General features: G+C 35.3%; 1 protein-coding gene across 2 annotated transcripts in view; it reads right to left on the bottom strand.

Annotated features, from left to right (window-relative positions):
* The window catches only part of Task6 (TWIK-related acid-sensitive K[+] channel 6), a 739267-nt gene that overhangs the window by 19997 nt on the left and 695002 nt on the right, over window positions 1-24268 (bottom strand). For both annotated transcript variants that reach the window (XM_067107814.1, XM_067107815.1), the window contains exon 4: window positions 6450-6610. In XM_067107814.1, the coding sequence (XP_066963915.1) occupies window positions 6450-6610 (161 nt within the window). The remainder of the gene's footprint in view (window positions 1-6449; window positions 6611-24268) is intronic.

Here is a 24268-nt window from a genome sequence, read left to right as displayed (position 1 = left end):
ATCTACGATATTCGTTATGACGACTTTATGAGGCCGTGTGCCAAGGTTACAGCACATACAAATGCTACCTAACAACCTACGCCAGACATCTATAACACAACTACACACACCCAGTCTTTGTTTGAAAGTCAGCGGTAGTGAGAAAGCCTTTACAAGCTGCAGCTATTTTTAAGTTGAATGGAACTTCAAAGAACTTGACAATACAGGACTGGAAATCTTTGTGTTATTATATCTGATTTTTTTATGCATAGATATACTTCTGTTATGCTTAATCTTTCTTAGCTATGTGTGAATGTATTTAGCGTAGATGAACTAAAGACCTAAAATGTGTCTGACGAAACTTAGCTATTGTAATTGAACTGTAGTCTTCACAGACAAGAAATAATTATTTGCTATCAATCCACAAGAAGGAAGTGTAAAAAGAAACTTCATCACTGGATATTGTAATATTTCCAGGACCAATTTCCTTCATAAAGCTGTCTTATTCTTTTTATCACCTTCAAACAATGTCTGAGAATTTGGAAACTGAATCCTTAGTATGATAACATCATGAACCTTGTCAAATATGTTTCCAAGACGTAGTTTTAGCTCTTCAAGTACCACATTCACGTCCCAGTTGAGCTTCTTGTATCAAGTAATTTTCGCATAACTTAGATTCGCTTTGACTCGGTTGTAAGATCGTCAGAAATCTTCCTGTTCTAATACTCCAAGCACTATCTGCTTGATTGCATGCCGCCCCTGCTCTCTCATCGTTGTTGCACCCGTCAGGACTCTCAGTACCATATACTGTATACTGTTCGAGGTCCAAAGCCCGAGGTTTGCGCTAACCTTCATGCCATTTACTTCCAGTCTGTGGAGTTATTTGTTTTCCTCTTTATTTCCTGTACTAATTGGCTTGATTCATTATAAAGGATAGCTTTCCCATCACTCAAAATGAAAATTTCAACACACACTTTTCTTGTTTTGGACAAGCGCTCTCCTCCGAGCATTGACTTTTGATCAAAAGATACTTTCTAGAAAATGGAAAATGTTAACCACACGAGCATGAATCCTATTCTTGTATTAGATTTCAACAAAAACTGCATGAGAAAACATTTACTAAAAGAATGTACGGATGCGCGCACATACACACACATACATTCATATATATATATATATATATATATGTATATATATATATATATATATATATATATATATATATATATATATATATATATATATATATATATATATATATGCACACACACACGGCTATCTAGGACGAAAAAATCAGAGTTGTCTTTAATCTGGCCCAGTACAGTTTGAAGCATATATCTGTTCATGCCAAAAATGTACTCATAGGTAAACTTTAACCAATGGATACAAGAGAGAGAGAGAGAGAGAGAGAGAGAGAGAGAGAGAGAGAGAGAGAGGATACACCGAGGATTGCCGAAAAATAGTTCGGAAAAGATTGCCTTTACATCATGGGGCCACGACTCCAAACGACCGACCACAACACACAATACAATTGATACGAAGCGAAACAGTCGCTAAACGCGAAACAAATCCGTGTGATTCTTCGCAACGAAATCCCCGATACAAAACAGAGCGCAAAAAAATGGTGGGGGGAATTCATCACACACCCAGAGACGGGTCAATTTCCCTTTGAGCCAAAATGCCATTAAGTAAATGAATTCGGCCACAGTTCCCCGGCTGGATGTCGGTCGGCCGGCGATTCCAGATGCATTATGAATGCAGCAATTTTGAGAGAAAGTGCCGGCGTCAAGGGAAATGTAAGATATTGCTGCCATAGACTACAACCGGGGCATTAGAGTAACTGAGCTTTGGCCTCTTTTCATGCGCACGCACTTTGAGACGGAAGGGCGGGCAGTCGCGCACGCATATGACTTATATTTTTCTTACTTGCATGGGTCACTTTTATAATAGATTTAAAATACACTGAATCACACAACTAATAACAAACTCGCTTTACTTTTTTTTTTTTACTTTAAAAAATACTTCAAACATAAATACAAAATGCATTTTCACTTTGTCACCTAACACCAGATACCCTTATATGCCTCAGCATATGCTTCATATGGGTCTAGCAGTCCTTCCTAAAATCAGTTGAGTCAATAGTAACAGGGGTAACGACGGCGCTAATGGCTAACCATTTTTGGGACAAGAATGTCAAAATACATGTTCAATTCAGTTTTTATTAAACTTCTTTCTTCTAGTGACGTTTTACATTATTCATTTCAATGGGGATCAACTACGAATTAAAATGTAAAACACGATAATTTGATAAAAGTCATTTTCAGGACTTCAGGCCTAACCATATGCTTCAAAGAATACATGATAAAACTCCCTCACCTCCCTTTAGCAGTGAGCTAAAGCCGTTTCAGTTTTTCACCTAAGTCGTTTTTACACATTTCAGTTTCCTTGGGACTAAAGCACGCCGAGGAGCGATAGCTGTAATTTGATCAACACCGCCTTACAAAAGGAATAATACTCAACAAAATGGAACGACACTGAGCAGCCACATCGTGCCCATTTTACAACTCATGTAGCCTAACTGGGTAAGAAGTTTAACCACAAGGAAAAATAACGCAAGTAAATACACTATTGGGTTAAACATTTGAAACACTCCAAGAAAACGCGATTTCATGTTGCCTAAGTCTATAACATCCCCCCCACCTCTCTCTCTCTCTCTCTCTTTTTGCGGCGGTGATTTTTGTTCTTGTGACCCCAGTTTATTCTTGATAAGAAATCCAGTCTCTCTCTCTCTCTCTCACTCTCTCTCTCTCTCTCTCAAAACACTGATAAGAAATACAGTCTCTCTCTCTCAAAACATTGATAAGAAATCCAGTCTCTCTCTCTCTCTCTCTCTCTCTCTCTCTCTCTCTCTCTCTCTCTCTCTCTCTCTCTCTCTCTCAAAACAAAGGTGAATGGTGTTCGAATATTTTTAAACACATAAAACGCTTATTCGGATATACACAACATAATTTTAAAAACTGTCTTTTAGGGCGTTTTTTTGGCTATTATTTTAATCAGCTCTGAGCTACTTTAGAGAATTATGGAGCCCTTCCCATCGGCCTCTGCATTAAAAAAAACAAGGACTTTATAATTTGCGGAAAGTTTTCGAACACTTTTTTCTCATAGTAGAAGATGGAAGTTGCTTTTAAATTAAGCCCTGCAAATTACAGTGCAATATGTTATCATTGTAAAAAAAATATAGGAGTTTTTGACAAAACTTGAAAACAAAATTTGTGTCACATTATTGTAATCGTTAGTATTATCATTACAATTACATTATATCAATAAGCTCATTTTACTGATACGATGCACAGATCCATTACTATAGCCTTTTCCTTTATACACACACACACACTCTCTCTCTCTCTCTCTCACACACACACATATATATGTGTGTGTGTGTGTGTGTTCGTATGTGTGTCTGTGAGTGTGTTCATGTTCTTTTTTGTACACTGGTTTTTGTAAGATTTAATACATTTTAAATCCAATTTCTTGCCCGCTCCGTGGCTTTTAGAGTCATTGCCAACTTTTCGATGTTTATCTTGATAGAGAGAGAGAGAGAGAGAGAGAGAGAGAGAGAACTTGCTCCCAAGCTCTAGCATACAAACGCACCGACTTCACACTGAAACACGAACACGTATGTATCAATTCATGTCATTTTATCGTTGACATTTATTCACTTTACACTCCTTTTATTAGCCAAATTATGCAGACTCTTTAATCTTTTTACAATCGCGTGCTATCGAAACTCCAATCACTTGAATTCCACCAGCAATCCGGAGCAGTTCTCGAGAGTTTTCGCAACACATTTTTGAAAAGTTCGACCTTGAGGAAAGATCTAATCTATCAGATTTTTGTTGGCAATTCGATCCCGTGTCCCGGACCTGTCAGTGGAAAACGGATGAGGGTTTTCATGTCTGCGACCTCGACAATTCTTTCCCCGGACTTTGATCATTCATTTATGCAGTTGTTGTTTTCTTATTTTTCATTGAATAGAGAATCTGTAATTTGTATTCTAGTTATCCGTTCATTAAACGGTGTTTTCAAATTAAACGTGAGACTTGAGTCATACATTTGCACAGGCACAAACATTACACAAAATACACATATAAGCGCACACATGTGTATATATGCAATGCCATATATACAGACATACATGTTAATATATATATATATATATATATATATATATATATATATATATATATATATATACTGTATATATGTATATGTATATGTATATGTATATGTATATATATATATATATATATATATATATATATATATATATATATATATATATATATAAAATTTGTCGTGTTCATTACTTTGTAGTCGAGTGTTTTTTCTCTTCTTGTAATACCTTCCTTCCTCCAGATATCAATGAGCTTCTAAATGTACTTATACTTAAATCAATTTTAGGATTTATAAACCTGTCTTCATAAATGAGTCTCTCATGCAATATTTTCTAGGGGGCGAAATTTTACCTTGATAAGTGAGCGGTAAGAGAGGCTACTAAATTCAAACTACACTTACTATCTGGCAAATTGACAAGGTCAGTAATACACTTGCTTTGATGTGAACTAGTCTCTCTCTCTCTCTCTCTCTCTCTCTCTCTCTCTCTCTCTCTCTCTCTCTCTCTCTCTCTCTCCTTAACTGGAGTCAACAGTGGGGGACGCTTTCAATATGATGAATTTTCCTAATAATAATATCAATTCATTCGGTATTTTCCATGCTCGTGGCTGCCATTTCTCTGTCTCCGTATCATTCGTAAAAGAAAGCTTATGTAAAGTTATGACTATCAGTCAAGGCATATATAAACTCGACCCATAAACTTCATAAGAAATATGTAAAATGTACAGATTTTCAGAAATGTAACTGACATGGGACGAGACAAAAGCTCGCCTGCACAGATAATCAGATTAGTAAACACAGCACTGACCTCAGATGCTAATAAGTTTACTGCTCTCACCTCTCTTTTTTTTCCACCTGTCAGGTGTGAATATGTGGTTTCTAAGTTTACATTTTCGTTTGTAGTGTCACTCTATCATATATATTGTAAATTTCTAACGCCATGTATGAGTCCTTCAGACGATGTCTTACATTTAAGGACGAACCTGGTCAGGATTTGCACTTAGCGTTCCATTTTCCAAGTGGGACATCTGCTTTTGTGTGTGTGTGAGTATGTGTATGTGTATATCTATGTATATATATATATATATATATATATAATATATATATACATACATATGTACACATACATGCATATATATATATATATATATATATATATATATATATATATATATATATATATATATATTATGTATATATTGTATATGTGTATATATATCATGACGGATTTTTTTCATATTTAATTTGAGTAGCTTAGGAAAGGCATGAATTTGAGCAACGATTACATTTTTAAGATGCTTGACAGACAACTCAAACATTTACCTAACAAACAGAGCTTGGATAAATATTCTCTTCCAATATCAAAAATGTACTGAGGCAAACAGGTGTATGTGTATTTACACACATGGAATACGTTTTGAAGCTTACAGAATATGGTGGTAAAATACGTTCGTTATCTGAAAAAATTCTGAATTCCACCAATCGAGAGATGGCTAAAAATTTCCTAACAAAACTCTCATTAAAAAAAAATCCTGTAAGCACGGTACGGCTATGGAAACCCGAGTTGTTGTTGTTGTTGTTGTTGTTTACAAAGGGTTTTATTCACCACTATCTATGGGTATTTTAGCACCAACAGGGACTAAAAGAATGAGGCTATAGTTATGAAACAATAACTCTTTGTAGCATTCAAAGCAAAAAAAAAGGGCTATTTTTCTAAATCTATGTACTTGCGTTTATATGTAATATATATATAATTTTTTTTATTTAAACTAAAAGAAAAAGCAAAATATAAAAAAAAACCACAGTAGTCTTTTGAAGAAATATCTTATCTTTGAAATTTTCTATGTGATCTTTTAATATAATGGAGAGAACTTATGTGTGTGTATGTATATATCTGTATATGTACTATATACATATACGTTTATATATGTGTACAGTATATATGTATATGTAATATATATAACTTTTGTTTTCTATTTAAACTAAAAGGAAAAGCAAAATAGAAAATAAATCAGAGTGGTCTTTTGAAGAAATGAATATTACCTTTTAACATTTTTATCTTTTTAATATGTATGATGGAGGAGAACTTGTATATATATATATATATATATATATATATATATATATATATATATATATATATACTATATTGTGTCAATATGTAAAGTATTATTATATGCATTATATATATATATACATATAATATATCTAACTTTTATTTTCTATTTAAACCAAACAGAGAGCAAAATATGATGATATTAAAAGAAAACGGAGTCTTTTGAAAAAATAAATCTTACCTTTAGAATTTTCTTGATCTTTTTAATGGCAATGGAGGAGAACTTGTTCAGCCGTTCACCAATGGAATGGAAGAGCACCAAGCAGAGGGGGATGCCCACCATGGCGTATACAATGGTGAAAATCTTGCCAGGGACAGTGTTCGGGGTAGAGTGACCGTACCCTGTAAAAGAAAACTATTTTAATAATGAAACATATGAACTGACCTTCAAAGCTATCTATCATCGCTAAAAGCCAATTCGAAGCTAGGCATGAGATAGTATGATAATTTCTAAAAATAATTTCTAACTGTGAATTCCTCAGGCTTACCTGTGGGGCTGAATGACCCCCACCCCTCTTGTTATCTTTTGTTTTTTGAAAATATTTTGCTTACAAAAGGCGTTCACATTCTGGCACCAATACCCACTCTTTTTTCAAAAGCGAGCTAAACAGCAAATAACATTTGCAAAAAGTTTCAAACTCATCATTCTGGCTTTCGTCAGGACAAAAAACGTTTTAAAATAAGAAATAACAAGGCAATTTATATTTTTCCCAAGATATTTACATTTTCCTCATGAATACACCAGCTTTAGTTTCGCAGCAAACAGTCTGAAGATTTTCTTCTTAATTTTACCAGTTTGTACCGGAATGATTTTTCGGTAAGAATGCACGTCACTGGGTTACGTATAAACTCTCTGACGTCTTATTCAGTAAATAAAGCAATTATACATTATTATGATTTATTGGAGTTTCACAACTCTGACTGTTGTTATTGCAAATGGCGCTTTTTTATTTAATTAAGATTACAGGGTGTTACTCTACTAATTCTTAGGAAACAATTATAAAGAATGTAGCTACTAGCTTTGGGTGAGCGCTTTCCAGCGACTGTAAAATATAAAAAGCATTTTAGATTACACATGTTACCACCAGTGATTATGATCCAAAAAAATCTTTTTCCCCTTTTTTTCCCTAGCTTAAGATCCAAACAAGTCTCCTCCCTATCCCCTCATTCCCCTCCTCCGCTCTCTCTCTCTCTCTCTCTCTCTCTCTCTCTCTCTCTCTCTTTGTCCTAATGGAGAGAGATGCCTTCCTTTGCTCCAGGTGGATTCGGAAGATTGAAAATTACCTCCTCATGTCGTTAACTGCTCCGATGAATTTAACAGCCTGAGGCCATCAGTTGATGACTGAATGAAGAAACTTGTTTGGCAAGACTGCGATGCTGAATATGCAAGACACGAAGTAAACAAAAATATTTGCTTGTGGAATAGTTTACGATCATTTTGCCAAAGAAAGCCAACAAAATATTTTGCTAGTTTTCACCTCTTAATTTACTAAATTAGGTATGAGCATATTCCTCCTGTACCATCAGGCTGGAAGTATACATACACATACATACAGTACACACACACACACACACACACACACACACACACACACACACACACACACACACATATATATATATATATATATATATATATATATATATATATATATATATATATATATATATATATATATATATATATATATATGATGGTTGTCATCCAATACCACACGGCTGACTTTATGCTCCTAAATCTTCAATAAATAACTCTTTTCCCCAGCACGATTCCATTTCATTTTGAGAGTAACTTAAATCTAAGGAGAATAATAAATGCACTTATCCTGGGTTCATGACCTATGCGTTTTGGGTTTGATACACAGGTGACATCCATATCAAACCCAAAATGCACAGGTTCGAATCCTTGGATGGGCAGATGGACTTATTCTACACAATTCCCTCTGGGTGTTAAATCAGTCCCAAGGTAAAGCGAACTCGATATTAAATAGTATTTGTGGCTTAATAACTATAATAAAAAAAAAAAATTCACACTTGTATTAGTGACAAAACTGAGATACTGAAATCAGGAGTCCTTTACTGAAGAAACAGGTGTTGAATATTGGAGAAGAACTTCGCAACAGGGCAAAACTACAATGTTAAGAGAGAACTATGAACCATATATACCTGAGTAAGATCCGTTCAACATCACAAACTCGAGCTTTCTTTGTATTTCGTTAGGATAACCAGCAATCGAAAAAGGAAAACGCACCTTTTATCTAGAAAATTATTCCATAACTCAAATTTCACAGTGCGTTTGTATGCTAATAGCCTGGTAAACATGTCAGTGAACTTACATTTTAATTCAATACTGAAAAGCATATGGATGATAGCACACCTATCACCGTATTTGTGAATAAAGGACATCAAGGGTGACATAAATCATTGAAGAATGGTTTTTCACGATGTAAATGTACAGTGCTGTCAGGAGTTGAATATCTACCTTCGAAAGCCTTAAATATCTTGGTCGTCAAGAAGCCAAATAAAATTCTTTATTTAACCTTGTCCCTCCTACTGCCACGCTTTCGAATTCCATTGCTGCTTACGTTTTCCTTTGTAAATACATTCGTCCATATTCCAAGTGACGGGTGTAAAGCCTCTCCTCTTGCTCCTAAGTTCCATAAATGTAAAGTATAGGCATAAGCTTGTTACTAAGCCCCATTTGCCCCTTAACCACAATCACAATCAGAACATCAAAATCATAAAATGACAAGATGAATGACCATAGCTAGCGACAAATTGCAACTTTTTTTCATCGTAAGCTTTGAATCAGTTTATGCACTACTCGTCACGGCAGGTACCCAAAAACGAACACCCACAATATCCCGAGAGAGATCAGTATATTTTAAGACTGTATTCAGGAAGACTCTGTCTCTCCTGCCACGGTCCATAATGTCACAATCAAACGAAGACTTTACGAGGACGGGAAAGGAAGTAGAGGGTGAGATAGTGTGGTCGTATCTCACACCCGGGGGCTCAGAAGAGAGGGCCTCGAGAGACGAGGCCGTTGTTGTACTGGCCTATGCAAGCGTGAGTTAAGTTGGGGGTTCGGATACTCGGGAGAAAGGGAGAAATGGATTACTTATCCCTTGTATGGGCGGTCGTAGTTGGTGGCCATTTTCCGCATGAATTGGAGTGGCACGGGTACAATGCCCAGTCTTTTGCAGCTAGGAACGTTGCCAGACAGTCATTCTTCAATAACCGGTTCCAAAAAATATTTACTGGACGCAAATGAAGATGGACACAACAGCTAACATACTGTACATAGGATCTGAGCATGACCACCTCATTCGTGGCTAACTAAGGAAAGATATCAGTCATTCGACGAAAACACGTTTATGAAAATCATGCTTAGGCATTTTTTGTCCCAGTGAATTCTTCCAATATCTCATTGTTATTGAGAGATGTTTTCTTACATTTTATGTTGCATCCTAGCAAATCTCTCTCTCTCTCTCTCTCTCTCTCTCTCTCTCTCTCTCTCTCTCTCTCTCTCTCTCTCTCTCTCTCTCTCTTACTTTTGTTCTTATTTTTTTGCAACTTAGAAATACCAGTATTTATGCCTATTATGAAAATATGTACTGAATATGACACTTTATCAAACACCGCAACAGTTTCTGTCAATTATTTATGGCTAGGAAATAAATTTTCTAAAAATGCATTCTAGTCGTCTGGTTCCAATAAAATACAGCGAAATAATAACTACATTATATATATATATATATATATATATATATATATATATATATATATATATATATATATATATATATATCTATATTATATATAATGTACACATGTATGTATATATATAGTATATTATACATACACATACACATATACATATGAAAGTTTATAAGTGTTTGCAAGAGGAAGAAGTTGAACGTAAATGTGAAAAAGTGTTAGGTTATGAGGGTAAACCGGAACCAGGAACTTAGCAGTGAATATTAATTTGGACGGTGACAGAATGGAAGCAGTAGATTTTTATAATCATTTTGGAGTAAATATTTCGGATGATGGTAAGATGAAAGAGGACTTGAGTCACACAGCAGGTGAAGCAAGAAAGCTGGTAGGATTTGTGTAAAAGACTGCGAGGAAACTTACAGAGTCTATGGGAACCAAGGCTGGATTGCACAAAGGGACTGTTCAACCAACTCTCCTCTATGCAGGTAAAGTTTGGCTGTTGAATCCTAATGCAAGGACAACGTGGAAACTGTGGAGATTAAACGTTCAAAAAGTATCTGTGGTATAAGAGTTGAAGTGGTGGTAAATGTGCAAGTACACAGGAGTGTTAAAAAGAATAGCGTACGTGAAACAGAATAGTATATTATATCCTTGCAATGTATATTTAGCAAAAGCAGGCATAATTTTTCACAATGTTTTGTGAGTGTGTGAACATTTCATTTGTTTCTATTATTTGCAAGTTGTTTTCTGCCCAAGAGAACATAACCTCCAAATTAAAAACAATATAAACTTGACAAGCACATTACTCCCGAAACATTAAAAATGAAAAGACTAATACTTTTGTTCTCTATAACCATGACGCTATTTCATTGAAAAGTATCCAATTTCTTTTATTCTTCCTCTCTCATGGCTATACGTGCGTCTGGCTGCGACAGAGTTTCCGATCAGACGCCATGTTTTTCTTTCAACCCCATCCGTTGCAATCTCGTAGTAAAAGACAGGCGGACGGACATTAGGACGGCTGAAGTACCTCACAGCAATCAAAATTTCACTTCCTGCGAAATGGACAGTTGCGATATGTTTCCGGGAACACGCGATGAAACGAACATGCGTTGTGTGACAGTGACACATGTCGCCCCGTGACGTATGTGCCGAAAGCTGGAGGGTGTCTAATCTGATGCACTTCCGTCATCCGAGCAAATCTCGTTACCCTTAGTATATTAGGCTTCGGTTTGTTGCGCGTTATCTCTGCGTATTTCAGATTCGCGTAAATTGTTTTGTAATTGTTGGTTCTTGTCCGTTGACGCGATTTGCAATTAAGAAAATTATTTCTGTGGTTAAATAAAAAAGCGGTACAACATGCAGCTAATATTTTTTCCGTGGATAAAAAGATGGGTTATTCTGGGTGACAACGCAGGAAGAAGAAGAGTTGATATTAATTAGGAGGAAAAGAATAAGAAAAAGATAAATGGAGGAAAGGAAGAGGGAGATAGGATTCAGGAGGTAGAGAAAAAACAGAAGGGTGAGTACACGGGAAGGTGCCATGAATGAAGATCAATCAATCAATCATTTCCTGTGGCACCCGCGAGGATGCATAGAGCAAACCTCGATGAACTCCGCCACCCACATTCTGCCTAGGCTAACTCCTGCCAAGATCTCCCTGCCTCGCCTCATTGTCCCTCCACTACGTCTCGTCTGGCTGACTCTCACCTCTTCTACCAGGCAACCCACCCTGGTGTACCTCTACGCAGTGTTTCTTGTCTTCTCTATGGACATGGCTCTAGCCACTTCAGTGTGTGAACCTAACCTCATCGGCCGGCTGCACCCTGTTACTTCTTCTAATTCTGCTGTGTTGATATCCTATCCCTTCCAATTAATTCCCTAATATTCTTCTGAGCGCTCCTATTTTTTCAACTGCTAAGAATTTTTTTATCAGAAGTCACTGTACTGTACCATGACTCATTCCATAAGAAACCAAAAATACTCCTAACATTACCTCACAAATTTTGATTTTCTAAGATGCACAAAAAACTGCTATTATTCCAATGTCATTTTAAGCATTCGGCATTTGCCTGATGAGCCTTTTTAATCTTTCCACATAAATTCTGTGCTCAGAGGAACCCTCTTATCTAAATAAGTGCCTAAATATTTAAACTTATCCACTTGCTTTACAACCTCTAATTATAGACAATCCCGCGTATTTTTCCAATGTTCCATATTCATGATTTTCAGTTTTTCCACTATTTTATAGCAAAAACTTCGACCTTCACTCACATAGATTCCTCATTGGGGGGGTGGGTGCAGAGAGCTCTCTTCTAGCACGCTGTTGGCCCAGTTGATTTCGACTCCATCATTGCCAATAGAATTAACGAGGAACTTATTTCTGGGGATAGAAATTCATTTCTCGTCATAATGTGGTTCGGATTCCACAATAAGCTGTAGGTCCCGTTGCTAGGTAACTAATTGTTTCTTAGCCACGTAAAATAAATCTAATCCTTCGGGCCATCCCTCTGCAGGAGAGCTGTTAATCAGCTAGTGGTCAGGTTAAACTAAGATATACTTAAAAACAAGACAATCCAGCACTCTCTGCATCTTTTCTGGTCCCTCGCAGATCAAAGCTATAAGAAGAATGGTAAAGGTTTACTGAGAAACAAAAGATAAAAATTAAAAAGTAAAAAGAGACCACTGCCTGTCTGTCAACGCTTTCAGGATCAACGGTGCTATCACACATCTGTATATCATCTTAAGATAAACCTTACAACACTGAAGAAAAATAGCGGTAACACTGAAGAAGATGCTCGTCATATGTCTCCGAATATTCAAAACATGACCAATCACTTTTATTTTACTAAATACCACAATTGTGAACAATGAGTGGTGTATAAATGTTGGTTAACGCCAAAGACTAGGGGACGAAAACCTGGAACGTGGAAGTGAACTTGGCAGCAAGGAAGTCTGCTTCCGAAATCAAGAAAAAGGTGAGCGGTTACCTTCCTGTAATCAGGAAGGGGGAAAGCCTTTTGCCTTCCGTCAGTCGATTGGTATCACAAGTTTCTTGATTATTGTTTCCGTAAAAGCTTAGTTTTCTTTCACGAGATTGCTATGGAAAATCTTAACAGAATGATGAATGATATATAATTGGACAGAACAAAAAACTACTGAAAACTGTGAAAGTTCTGTTAAGCAAAAAACAAACATACAACAAAAGGATCGATTTACTGAATGGGCAACGTCGCGCTCTTCGAGAATATCGTTGTAAATATTATGGATGATCTATATGGTATTGTCTTCACGAATACTGTGTCTAAAAATTCAGTAGTGGTGTCCAGTAAAAGTATATATTCCCGATGCCTAAAGCACACAATCTTGACTTATGATAAGGATTATTTTTAGGCAACAACGAAAGCTCATACATACCAAAAGACAAATTCAAAATATTACCACGCACACACGCGCAAAGGAAAACATTTCTACACTCAAACACACCAGTCACGTAGCAAACTCATTAAAGGTTAATAAGTCTTAAATGAAAACGGACGGAGTGGAGCTATGCCAGTGTACTGACATATTTCCCTGCAGTAGCAATATACAGACACGGCCATTTAAGCGGAATATAAATTGAATATCTCACCAGCATTCTCACGATGCTGACATTGGGCGGTTCGCAAATGGATGTGGGAGAAAGCTCGCGTCCACTTCGCAAAAGGATTTGTACTTGCCAAAAGAATACATACAGATAAAGATACGATCTGTAAGCTTCACAATCCCTGTTTCTCTTTATATATATATATATATATATATATATATATATATATATATATATATATATATATATATATATATTTTAATGTAAAATCTTTCAGGGCGATGCTCATATACTGTGTGTGTGTGTATATATACACACACATATATATATATATATATATATATATATATATATATATATATATATATATATATATATATATATATATATATATATAATTATAATATATATATATAGATATATATAAAATTGAACTTCTCCATGAATTCTTCGCGCTTTTTTGATACGCTTGTCACTACAAAGCCTTAAGATCTAAGTGCAAGAAATATGAAGATATTATGATGTCTGGTGGCGGAAACGAACCCGTTCCATAATCACAAAGGGGTCACGTTGCCGACCTGACCCCGTTCTGATTATGGGACCTGGGTTCGTTCCGCTACCAGACATCATAATATCTTCATATTTCTTGCACTTGATATTAAGGCTTTGTCTGTGACAAGCGTTTCCAAAAAAGCGCAAGAATTTGGGCCTGTTAAGGGCCAATGTGACAATTACACATGTATCTGGTAAAAGTGACCAGCAGCTATTACTGTATACATATATATCTGGTAACACACACACACCACACACACACACACACACACATATACACATATATATATATATATATATATATATATATATATATATATATATATATATATATATATATATATATATATAATGTATAGAGAGAGAGAGAGAGAGAGAGAGATAGCCCTGAAAGAATTTACAGTATAAATGCATAATAATAGAAAACGGAAAAAACAAACATCTAAATTCGCATCCTGTTCCTAAGTGGAAGGTTGGCTACAATACCAATGCTTGAGACAATGGATGCATAAAACGTCTCTTTATATCAGTTTCGGCAATAAATCCACAGTCATTATCAGAACCATCCGTAAATTCAGAAACTAATTCTGCATAAAAAAGGTAAAAGGCGAAATAAATAATAAAGACTTTAGTCTAAAAGCAATAAACGTTGGAAATAACCGAATCAGCCAAACGCTTTCAAGACATAATTACTATATTATTTGGCATTTCCTCCCATCACACAATGGAGCAAATGCCTTAGCAAATTCTGCTTCTTCTTCTCATCAGACGCAAGGTTTTGCAAATTGTTTTCCTTAATTACCAATTTCCTTTTGGTTACGTAAAGGGTAAAAAACCCAGTGCGGGGCTTCCTTAGCATAACAATAGTTCTCGTCTCAATAGATTTAGGTACAGCGAGGCACCGCAGAGCACGAAGAAGGGGCCAACAAAGGGATGGCCAATTTGGAAGAGGACCGGGGAGAATTTCTCTCTCTTTCTTTCTCTCTCTCTCTCTCAGAGCTGGCCCGTGTGGAATCTCTTAGTTTCTAACACATTTGCTATTGCGTTAATTCCAGCAAGGTCTGCTGGCTGTACTTTCTTTGTATTCTCTCTCTTTTTCGCGAATTTAATTTATATTCTTGTTATTAATTTTGGGCCAGAGAAAAGGTAAAGTCTCCCTTTTAATCGAGATTCATATCTCATAGTGACTAAACATATTGGTTTACATTTTTATTGTATGATTTGGACTAATAACGGCCTACAAACAACGTTGAAGAGTCCAACTGTGAAATGAAAAATGAAAAGGCAGTCTCCCTTTTAATCGAGATTCGTACCCTATAGTGACTAAACCTACACCAAGAAAAAAATTTTTGTGCATGGAGGTGATCATAAAAGATGGCATTACTTTTATTGTATCGACCTATCAAATTGACTTCCACGATCTACTCTTTGTTCAATTTATAAAACTGTTCAATTAAATAAAATCTGGGTCGACAGAAGCATAATTATCTCATACGATAATGTCAGGTTTCACTGTCTGGCTTATAAACCGGCGGACTTTTAAAAAAAAAAATTTATTTTACATTGTAGTAGAAAATTCGATGATGCGGCAACGTAGCTCAGTAGGACAGTAGAGCCAGTTACTGGGAAGCGACATGGGGGTGGGAGGTGGGGGAGGGGGGGCTAGGTGTCTCATGTAACTGGAGGACAACGTATTAAAGGGGAAAACCTGCAGAAACCAAGTAGCTTTTCAGCTAAAGTAAAGTTCTAGTGTAATTATACTCACGCAGTGTAAGACGACAATCCCAGTATGATAAAATTAACAATGATAACATTGAAAACTGTTTTTAGTTCAACAATAACAATTTCTTTTGATTAATTTTTCTAGGACTGCCAAGCACATTATTTACTAACTTCTATCTTCTGTATTTTTGTAAGTTTCAGAGAGCGATTAAACTTACATTTATCTGTAAGAATCTCTTTCAAGGGTATAATAAACTATAATGTTAAGTATAAAGAAAAAATCTTTTTCGGGTGCATTAATTTTCTCCAGCAATAACTTTTTTCCAATACCCTACCTAATTAAAGAACCATTTATTAATTTTACACTAAAGCTTTTGTGCTTTTTACCGTCGCTCTCTCTCTCTCTCTCTCTCTCTCTCTCTCTCTCTCTTTTCCCCTAAGATTTTTTTATTTTTTATTTTAGCGACCTGTTTAAGCAAAATTCCTTTTTGGGTTTAGGAGCTTAATTTCTCAGAGATTTTTCGCAGAATCCCAAAAGATTCTGCCCTCCTTTGTTATGACCTGCTTGGTTACGCAAAATCTTTTGACTAATAATCCTTTGAAAAAAGGATTTTAAAAAATCGGCTTAATGAAAAGCAAAGAAAAAGTATTACCATCACCAACGAAATGGAAAAGATTATTACCAACCAGATTCCCTCAGTCTGTGGGGTGTAATTAGACACAGAGAGCTACGTTAAAGTCATTAAATGATTAATTAATCCAAGCAAGGAAAGCGGGACTCGGGAAACAAACTAATCATGGTAAGATATTACGGCATGGGAGAAAATATCATTCGTTTGTTGGCTGTATGCTGATACAGATACATATTAGACTTATTGAATTAGCTAGATTATACATATATATATATATATATATATATATATATATATATATATATATATATATATATATATATATATATATATATATATATATATAATATATATATATATATATATATATATATATATATATATATATATATATATAATACATACAGCTCAACCCATTTAGATGATTAAGTGTCATTCTTGACTGCAAATCCTCTTTTGAGAAACGTATGCAGTGTTTGATGTCTTCAGTTACACAAAAACTCAGTACACTGAGCAAGTCATTTCGGAACATAACAGACCCGTCTATCCTGAGAAAATGTTATCCTTTTATTTTCGTCATATTTTGAACATTATTCCACTGTCTGGTCTTTTGAATTTCTAAGACCTGATCTTGGTGTTAATCTCTGGCATCGTCTTTTCATTACCTCACTGTGCAAGCTGCATAAAATTGTTCATAATTCTTATTACACTAAGAATTCACATCTTCCCAGACTATTCCATCCACCACGCAAAGCCTTATGTGAGGCTCAACAACACATAGCTTTCTTGAAGTTTTATTTCTGCTGTAGCTAAGTTGTGGAATGATGTTTCTCATATGTAGCTGAACTTCAGAAGTTTCAAACTTGCTACAAGTGCTTATTAGTTGAGCAGGATGACATGAATCTCACGTCGTAGTATATTTGTAACTTGTTTATGTTATTCTTTACTTCTGAATTTCCTTTTCCGTACTGGGGTCCCATGAGATCATATCATTATGTTTACCCAACTAGAGTTGAAGTTTGGCTTGTAATAATAAGTAAATTATATATGAATTCTGTTTCTAAAGGCTGCATGTTATTTTAAGTAACAGCGACCTCTTAAAATGAAGTGTGTGTGTATATATATATATATATATATATATATATATATATATATATATATATATATATATATATATATATATATATATAATATTGACAATCTGTCGTCAAAATGTCTCAGAAGTTATCACTGAGGTGGAGGAAGGATTAAATTGAGACAAAACAAAATGTTGACCAAGAGCTATTGTGAACTGACCATGGGAATTATAGTACTTGAAGGGGCTTGCTCCGTGGCCACCGAAAGATCTCTCAGTGGCCACGCTTGCTCACCATCTAAACATTTCCTTCCTACAGTTCAAGGGACAGATTTCTATCCTACTTACGATCCTTCACATTCGACTCACTACCAGGTACATGATTCATCATTTAAAAGTTACAACGAGTTTTAACTGAGGGTCCAAAATGGACGCTTAGCTCTGCAACAGAGCCGGGGATATCTCATTGTTAAGGTAGATAAGTACGTCGGTGAATGCAAATTTTTTCTTGGTGCATATTTAGCTTCTTAATTACAAATATTTTTTTTGGTTTGGCATTACCATATTTCTGTTTGGTTTGACATTTTCATAAGAATGTTTTGTTAGTTTTGGTGTTAGCATAAATATTTTTTGTTGTTCAGTTTGTTATTATCATAGATTTGTTGTTTTTGTTTGGGATTATCATATTTTTCGGGGGTTTGGTGATATTTTCATAAATATTTTGTTAGTTTGGTATTATCATAAATACTTTTGTGGTCTGGCATTGCTATATATATTTTTTTGGTTTCGTATTACCATAAGAATGTTTTGTTAGTTTTGGTGTTATAAATTTTTTTTTGTTCAGTTTGTTATTATCATAGATTTTTTTTGTCGGGCTTTATATTTTTGGGGGTTTGGTATTTTCAGAAATATTTTTTATTTAGTTTGGTGTTTAGTTTGGTATTATCATAAATACTTTTGTGGTTTGGCATTACCATATATTTTTTTGGTTTGGTATCACCATAAAAATTTTTGGTTTGGTATTACAGTAAACATTTTTGTTTGGTTTGGTATTATCATAGATATTTTTTGCGTGGTTTGGTATTATCAAAAATATTTATTTGCCTGCTTTGCTATTACCATAAATATTTCTTCATTTTGTTTGGTATTATCATAAATATTTATTTGTTTGGTTTGGTGTGAATATAAATATTTTTGGGGAGGTTAGTAAATACTCTATGTTTGGTTTGGTATTAATATAAATATTTTTGGGGAGGTTAGTATTATCATAAATATTTGATGTATGGCTTGGCATTATCATAAATATTTATCATTTCCTCCTCGTTGTCAAATAATGGATCTCTGGCACAAGCAAGCACCAGCAGACTCTCTCTGACCGTAAAATTTTGCTGAAGTCGTAAAGAAGTAAAATGGGCCCCAACCCCTCATAAATCTCGGGCAACTCATTATGTTTACGTGAAAATTGGCAGGCAAGCACCGGATAGCCATTGCAGAAAGCTCTATAACTAAATCATTAGGGACACTGAGGATTACTGCTGGGCAAAGAGGTCTCAGGAAGTCAAAAATAGGAGTGTCCCAAAAGGCAGGATACTGTCCCGGCCAGGAAAAGGATGTCTGGGTTGAAGGGACGGCCTTGAAATTGAGTTGTTCATGAAAGCGATGTGTGAAGAAATGTGGTAATTTGCATTTATATAGGATATAGATGGTTTCTGAGGATAAGCATAATAAATTGGTATCAAATATAGAAATGAAAGAAAGATATATTAATATTCAGATTTCAAGAGGACTAATGTATGATTAATTAATACAAAAAGGACTGATGAAAGCAAAATGCTAATTTATAATTAAAAAAATGCAAAATGAATATAGAAATAAGGTAAAATTAGTGTGAGCAATTACTGTGAATGAGCTTAAAGATGTAAGTTAATACTGGTGTCAAACTAAAGACAGACTACGAAATAAAGCTCTACGTAACAAGATATCGTAATGATCTTTGGGGAGAAACAGTTTGAAGAAAGGAATCTGGTTAATCCAATTGATTCTTCGATGCAGATCCTGTTTTCCTTAATGTTTCTTACTTATTACCTGCCACTGATATCTCCTTACTCCCTTTTGTCTAAAAAAATGAAAGTTAGAGAGATTTTCTAGGAAATCCTGGACCTATACAAATGCCAGTCTTCGGTGTTCGCATAGTTTAATGCTCATTGATTACAAAGCATCGAGTCTTATAGATGTTACCGTAGACCTCTTATTAAACAGATAAAAATTTTATTTTTTGTTGATAGTGTCAATGTTCCTGTTTATTCAAGCGTAAAAAAGAAATGTTCTTTGAATTAGATTGGTTTTCTGTAAATTCCGTAAAATCTGACTTTCTTTGAAAAGGGTGCCTTTCTTTGCAAAAATGATTATAGAAAGGGATGAGGTTGCACCCCATGCCCATTCCGCTTCCTGTTACTACAATGGAGTGATAACTCCCTGCCATTAATTGAAAGTTTTTCATCTCCTCGATTAGACTTAAAGCCACGAATCTAGCCTCAGCCTGCGATGTCAGACCCATGATGCTACCCGTCTGACCTCCAAAGATAAATGCAACGTTATTTTGGTTTTCATAGCCCTACCCCTACCCCCACCCCTCCATGTACTGCCCAAATCCAACATCCTTTTAACTCTCTGATCAAAAATGTTATGCACTCAGCATTGGCTTTGGCAAGCACGTACAAGTGTAACTGCGTGTGCGCAAGAGGAAAAACAAACATGAAAAAATATACATCTTCAGTTCGACAAAGATACCTTTCTTGTCCTCCTTTAAGCTAGATTTCCCGGATAAAACCAAAAGCAGCATGGATTTAGAGCCAATAACTCCAAAAATAAAAGAACATCATCTTAATAAAAGTTCTCCTTTGACCAGCAGTAAAATTCGTCAGATCCAATTGATAGAAAACGTCGATACACAACAACAGAATCGTCTCTTGCGTACCTTCGCCTTAAACGAAAATCCATAGATAAAGACAGCACTTTACGAACGGTCTCGGAGCCGAGTTCACCCTCGTTTTCATAATCTGCCACTTTTCCAAGAATAAAGCAGGGAAAATGGGAACCCCTGGATTAGCACGAGGTTTATGGGCCCCTTACTGGGATGTCAGTGACCTTCCTCCGTGACCTCTGCCCTAACAGGAGATAACCCAGAGGCTACTTTTCGGTCTTCCCCTCCCCAGACAAGATATGATAATCAGGGTGTTGTCACAACAGGTCACCGGCCCTAGCGATTTTTCATTTCCATTCTCGAATAAACGGTTTTAATATTTTTGGTATTGGAGGTGATAAGATCAGTACCGTAGTTATTTTATATCACGCTTTGCTCAAAAGAATCTAAAATTAGCTGCCATAATTAACTGAGAGGTACTTCAAGTGATTTGGGCATTTCTCAATTCATCACATTAATTCTCATTGTTGAATGTATGTATATATATATATATATATATATATATATATATATATATATATATATATATATATATATATATATATATATATATAGACAATAAAGAGAGAGAGAGAGAGAGAGAGAAGAAGAGAGAGAGAGAGAGAGAGTGGCTTAGTCTTAACACCAAGGCAGGAGCTCCAGAACAGACACACATCCTCTATTTATATACATGATTAGAACACGATGATCACCTATATATATATATATATATATATATATATATATATATATATATATATATATATATATATATATATATATATATATATATATATTATATACATATACATATATATACGGTATATATATATGTGTGTGTGTATGTATTTATATACATGTGTATATGATCGCAAATTAACGTGGTCTCTACGAAGGGATGGCTCGAAAGGAAGACAAGAAATAGTCACTGCCCGGTACATCTCGAATATGCTGAATCAGACGTGAATACTTAACACAGAAAGCCATCACAGCATCATTTACACCACGTAATACCCACACGCTCATCAGTATGCCGTCAACGGCCACTAACACATACTACGTTATTCCCTTTTCTCTTGTAGGCACTCCTACACTTGCTGAATATTAAGACCTTTCGGGTACTGTGTATCTGGCACCTTCCACCAACCCCCACCTACCACGCTGTCCTGACCTTCCTTTCCTTCCCATCTCTTCCTAATTATCCACCCTTGTCACTCACCTATCCTTTCCATTTTTATCCCCGTGCCCAAACGAGGCCAAAACAATCTGACCCAATTTTTCACCCGAGCAACAACTTTTTCCCACATTGTCGATGTCGATCGCTGCGTTTTCCACTCGTTCTACTTTTTTCTGTTGTTTTTCTCTTTCCCCGTAAACGGGTGCTTTTTATCCGCGTTCAACAAACACCATTCATCACCAACAGTCCATTTATACATTTCAATTTCTGTTTCTCTGAAAGCTACTCGTTTTTTTGTCTAAATTTACATCGGAGCTATTTATTTTTAATTTTTTTTTCTTTTCACTGAAATTATATCGGCATCTTTTCTTTCTTTGAAAGCTCCTTTTTTTTTTTTTTTTTTTTACATCAGCTATTTCTTTTTAATTGTTTTTTTTTTCTTTTCACCTAAATTATATCAGCATCTTTTCTCTCTATGAAAGCTACTTTTTTTCTTTTACATCAGAGGTATTTCTTTTTAATTGTTTTTTTTATTTTTCTTTTCAATAAATTGTATCAGCATCATTTCTACATATAGAAAAGCCTCTAATTATGAGGACGACGATAACGAGAGATGATATAATAAGATAACCAGTGAATTACCCTTACATAGTCCTCGTATTGACTATACATATGTCATCCAGACTTTATGTATACAGACGAAATGACGTAAATCCACAAATTATGACGATTATCAACACCGAAGATTTTAAGATATAAAATCAACTGATGCCAGAAACTGTATGCAATATCAACAAATTATCAAATAGGCATTGAATTAACCTGCTCATTTCACTTGTAAAACGCAAAATTATCTGAAATATTCATAAATGGAAAGCACTCATAACAATAAGTGAGAAGTTGCCAACTGCTGTTCGCAAATTAATCACAACAGAGGATTAAATGTCGCAAATACAACGGAATAATACTGTTTGATATAGTTTCTCAAGCGCCATACCAAAGGATTTATAGTATGTATATGCATGTATATATATATATATATATATATATATATATATATATATATATATATATATATATATATATATATATATATATATATATATATATATATATATATATATATTTTTTTTTTTATATATACATGGTATACAAATTTGGGCCAAAGGCCAAGCGCTGGGACCTACGAGGTCATTCAGGGATGAAAGGGAAATTGAGAGTAGAAAAGTTTTGAAAGGAGTAACAGGAGGAAATCCCTGCAGTTGCACTATGAATGAATTGTTAGGAGAGGGTGGACAGCAAGATGGAAGAAAGAGAATATGAATGTAGGAGGTACAGTAAAAGGAATGAAAGGGGTTGCAGCTAGGGGCCAAAGGGACGCTGCAAAGAACCTTTAGTAATGCCTACAGTGCACCACGTAAGGTGCACTGACGGCACTAAACCCCTACGGGGCAAAGGATTTATAGACGAAGAACCCAAAATTTATTTTTTGTTCTCTTAAGGAGATGTGAAGAATAATATTGAACAAAAGAGGAATGCTGAAATTGCTCTTCAGGAATTCTCAAAGAAATTATTACTGTTGAAGTTGTTACTTCTTGAACTTATTTAGTTATGTTGCTAACTTACTTTCCTTAATCCTCATCATTCTGTTTGGGTGAAAAATGTAAAAATTTATATAATTTCACGAACACCCGACGTTTTTCTACATTCTCTAGTGAATGTAGATGTACATAATATCCCCTATAATAGGACAAGGTAGTAAAAGTCTACTACATACTAAACAGTCTCCTATTCAAGTAACGAGGTCGAATTTACTATGGAATCAGTTACAGAGAAAAATTACGTTTTAAGTAAATATTTCTCCAACTGGTCTATGACATTTTCATAACTCAATATATATTTTAATTCCACAGGACATTTGCTTGATTTTCTAGTAAAGAGAACAGGAATTTCAAAAGAGATGAAATTAATATATATATATATATATATATATATATATATATATATATATATATATATATATATATATATATATATATATATATATATATCACTAGAAAAACAGAGATATTCTGGGGAAGCCTTTGCGGATTTTCTCCTCTTTTTTCTATTGGTCGCTGTCAGTTTTAACTCAGTCCCACCCCATTGTTAATTTCATATTCTCCTTCGATTCCTTTTACATCCCATCTACCTCTCCTGAACCCATCCCTCCTTCCCCCTCTCCCTTCCCTCCTCTGCATTCCTCATCCCCCCCACGCCCCCTAACATCCACCTTCTCGCCGTCTCTACCCCCCTCATAACATTATGAGAGTTTGCTGCCTTCCTTCTCATGCGCTCGTAAGGCTGACGTCTCTACCTGTGGCCAGGAGAGCTGTTACGCTGGTATCATCTATTCGTACAGTTTGTCCCGCGCTCACGCGAGAAACAAATTAGGACGCGCGCACGCGCTTTCTGCTGGAATAAAAATGAGAGACGCGCGCGGAGGAGTAGGAGGAGGAGGAGGAGGAGGAGGAGGAGGAGGAGGAGGAGGGGGAGGGGGAGAGGAGGTAAGTTACTTAAGAAAAGATTGGGGGA

This window comes from Macrobrachium rosenbergii, chromosome 8 (genome assembly GCF_040412425.1).
Source record: "Macrobrachium rosenbergii isolate ZJJX-2024 chromosome 8, ASM4041242v1, whole genome shotgun sequence".
Classification (NCBI taxonomy): Eukaryota; Metazoa; Arthropoda; class Malacostraca; order Decapoda; family Palaemonidae; genus Macrobrachium; species Macrobrachium rosenbergii.
The sequence above is the reverse complement of the archived record's forward strand: the minus strand, read 5'-3'. Positions and strand labels throughout refer to the sequence as shown.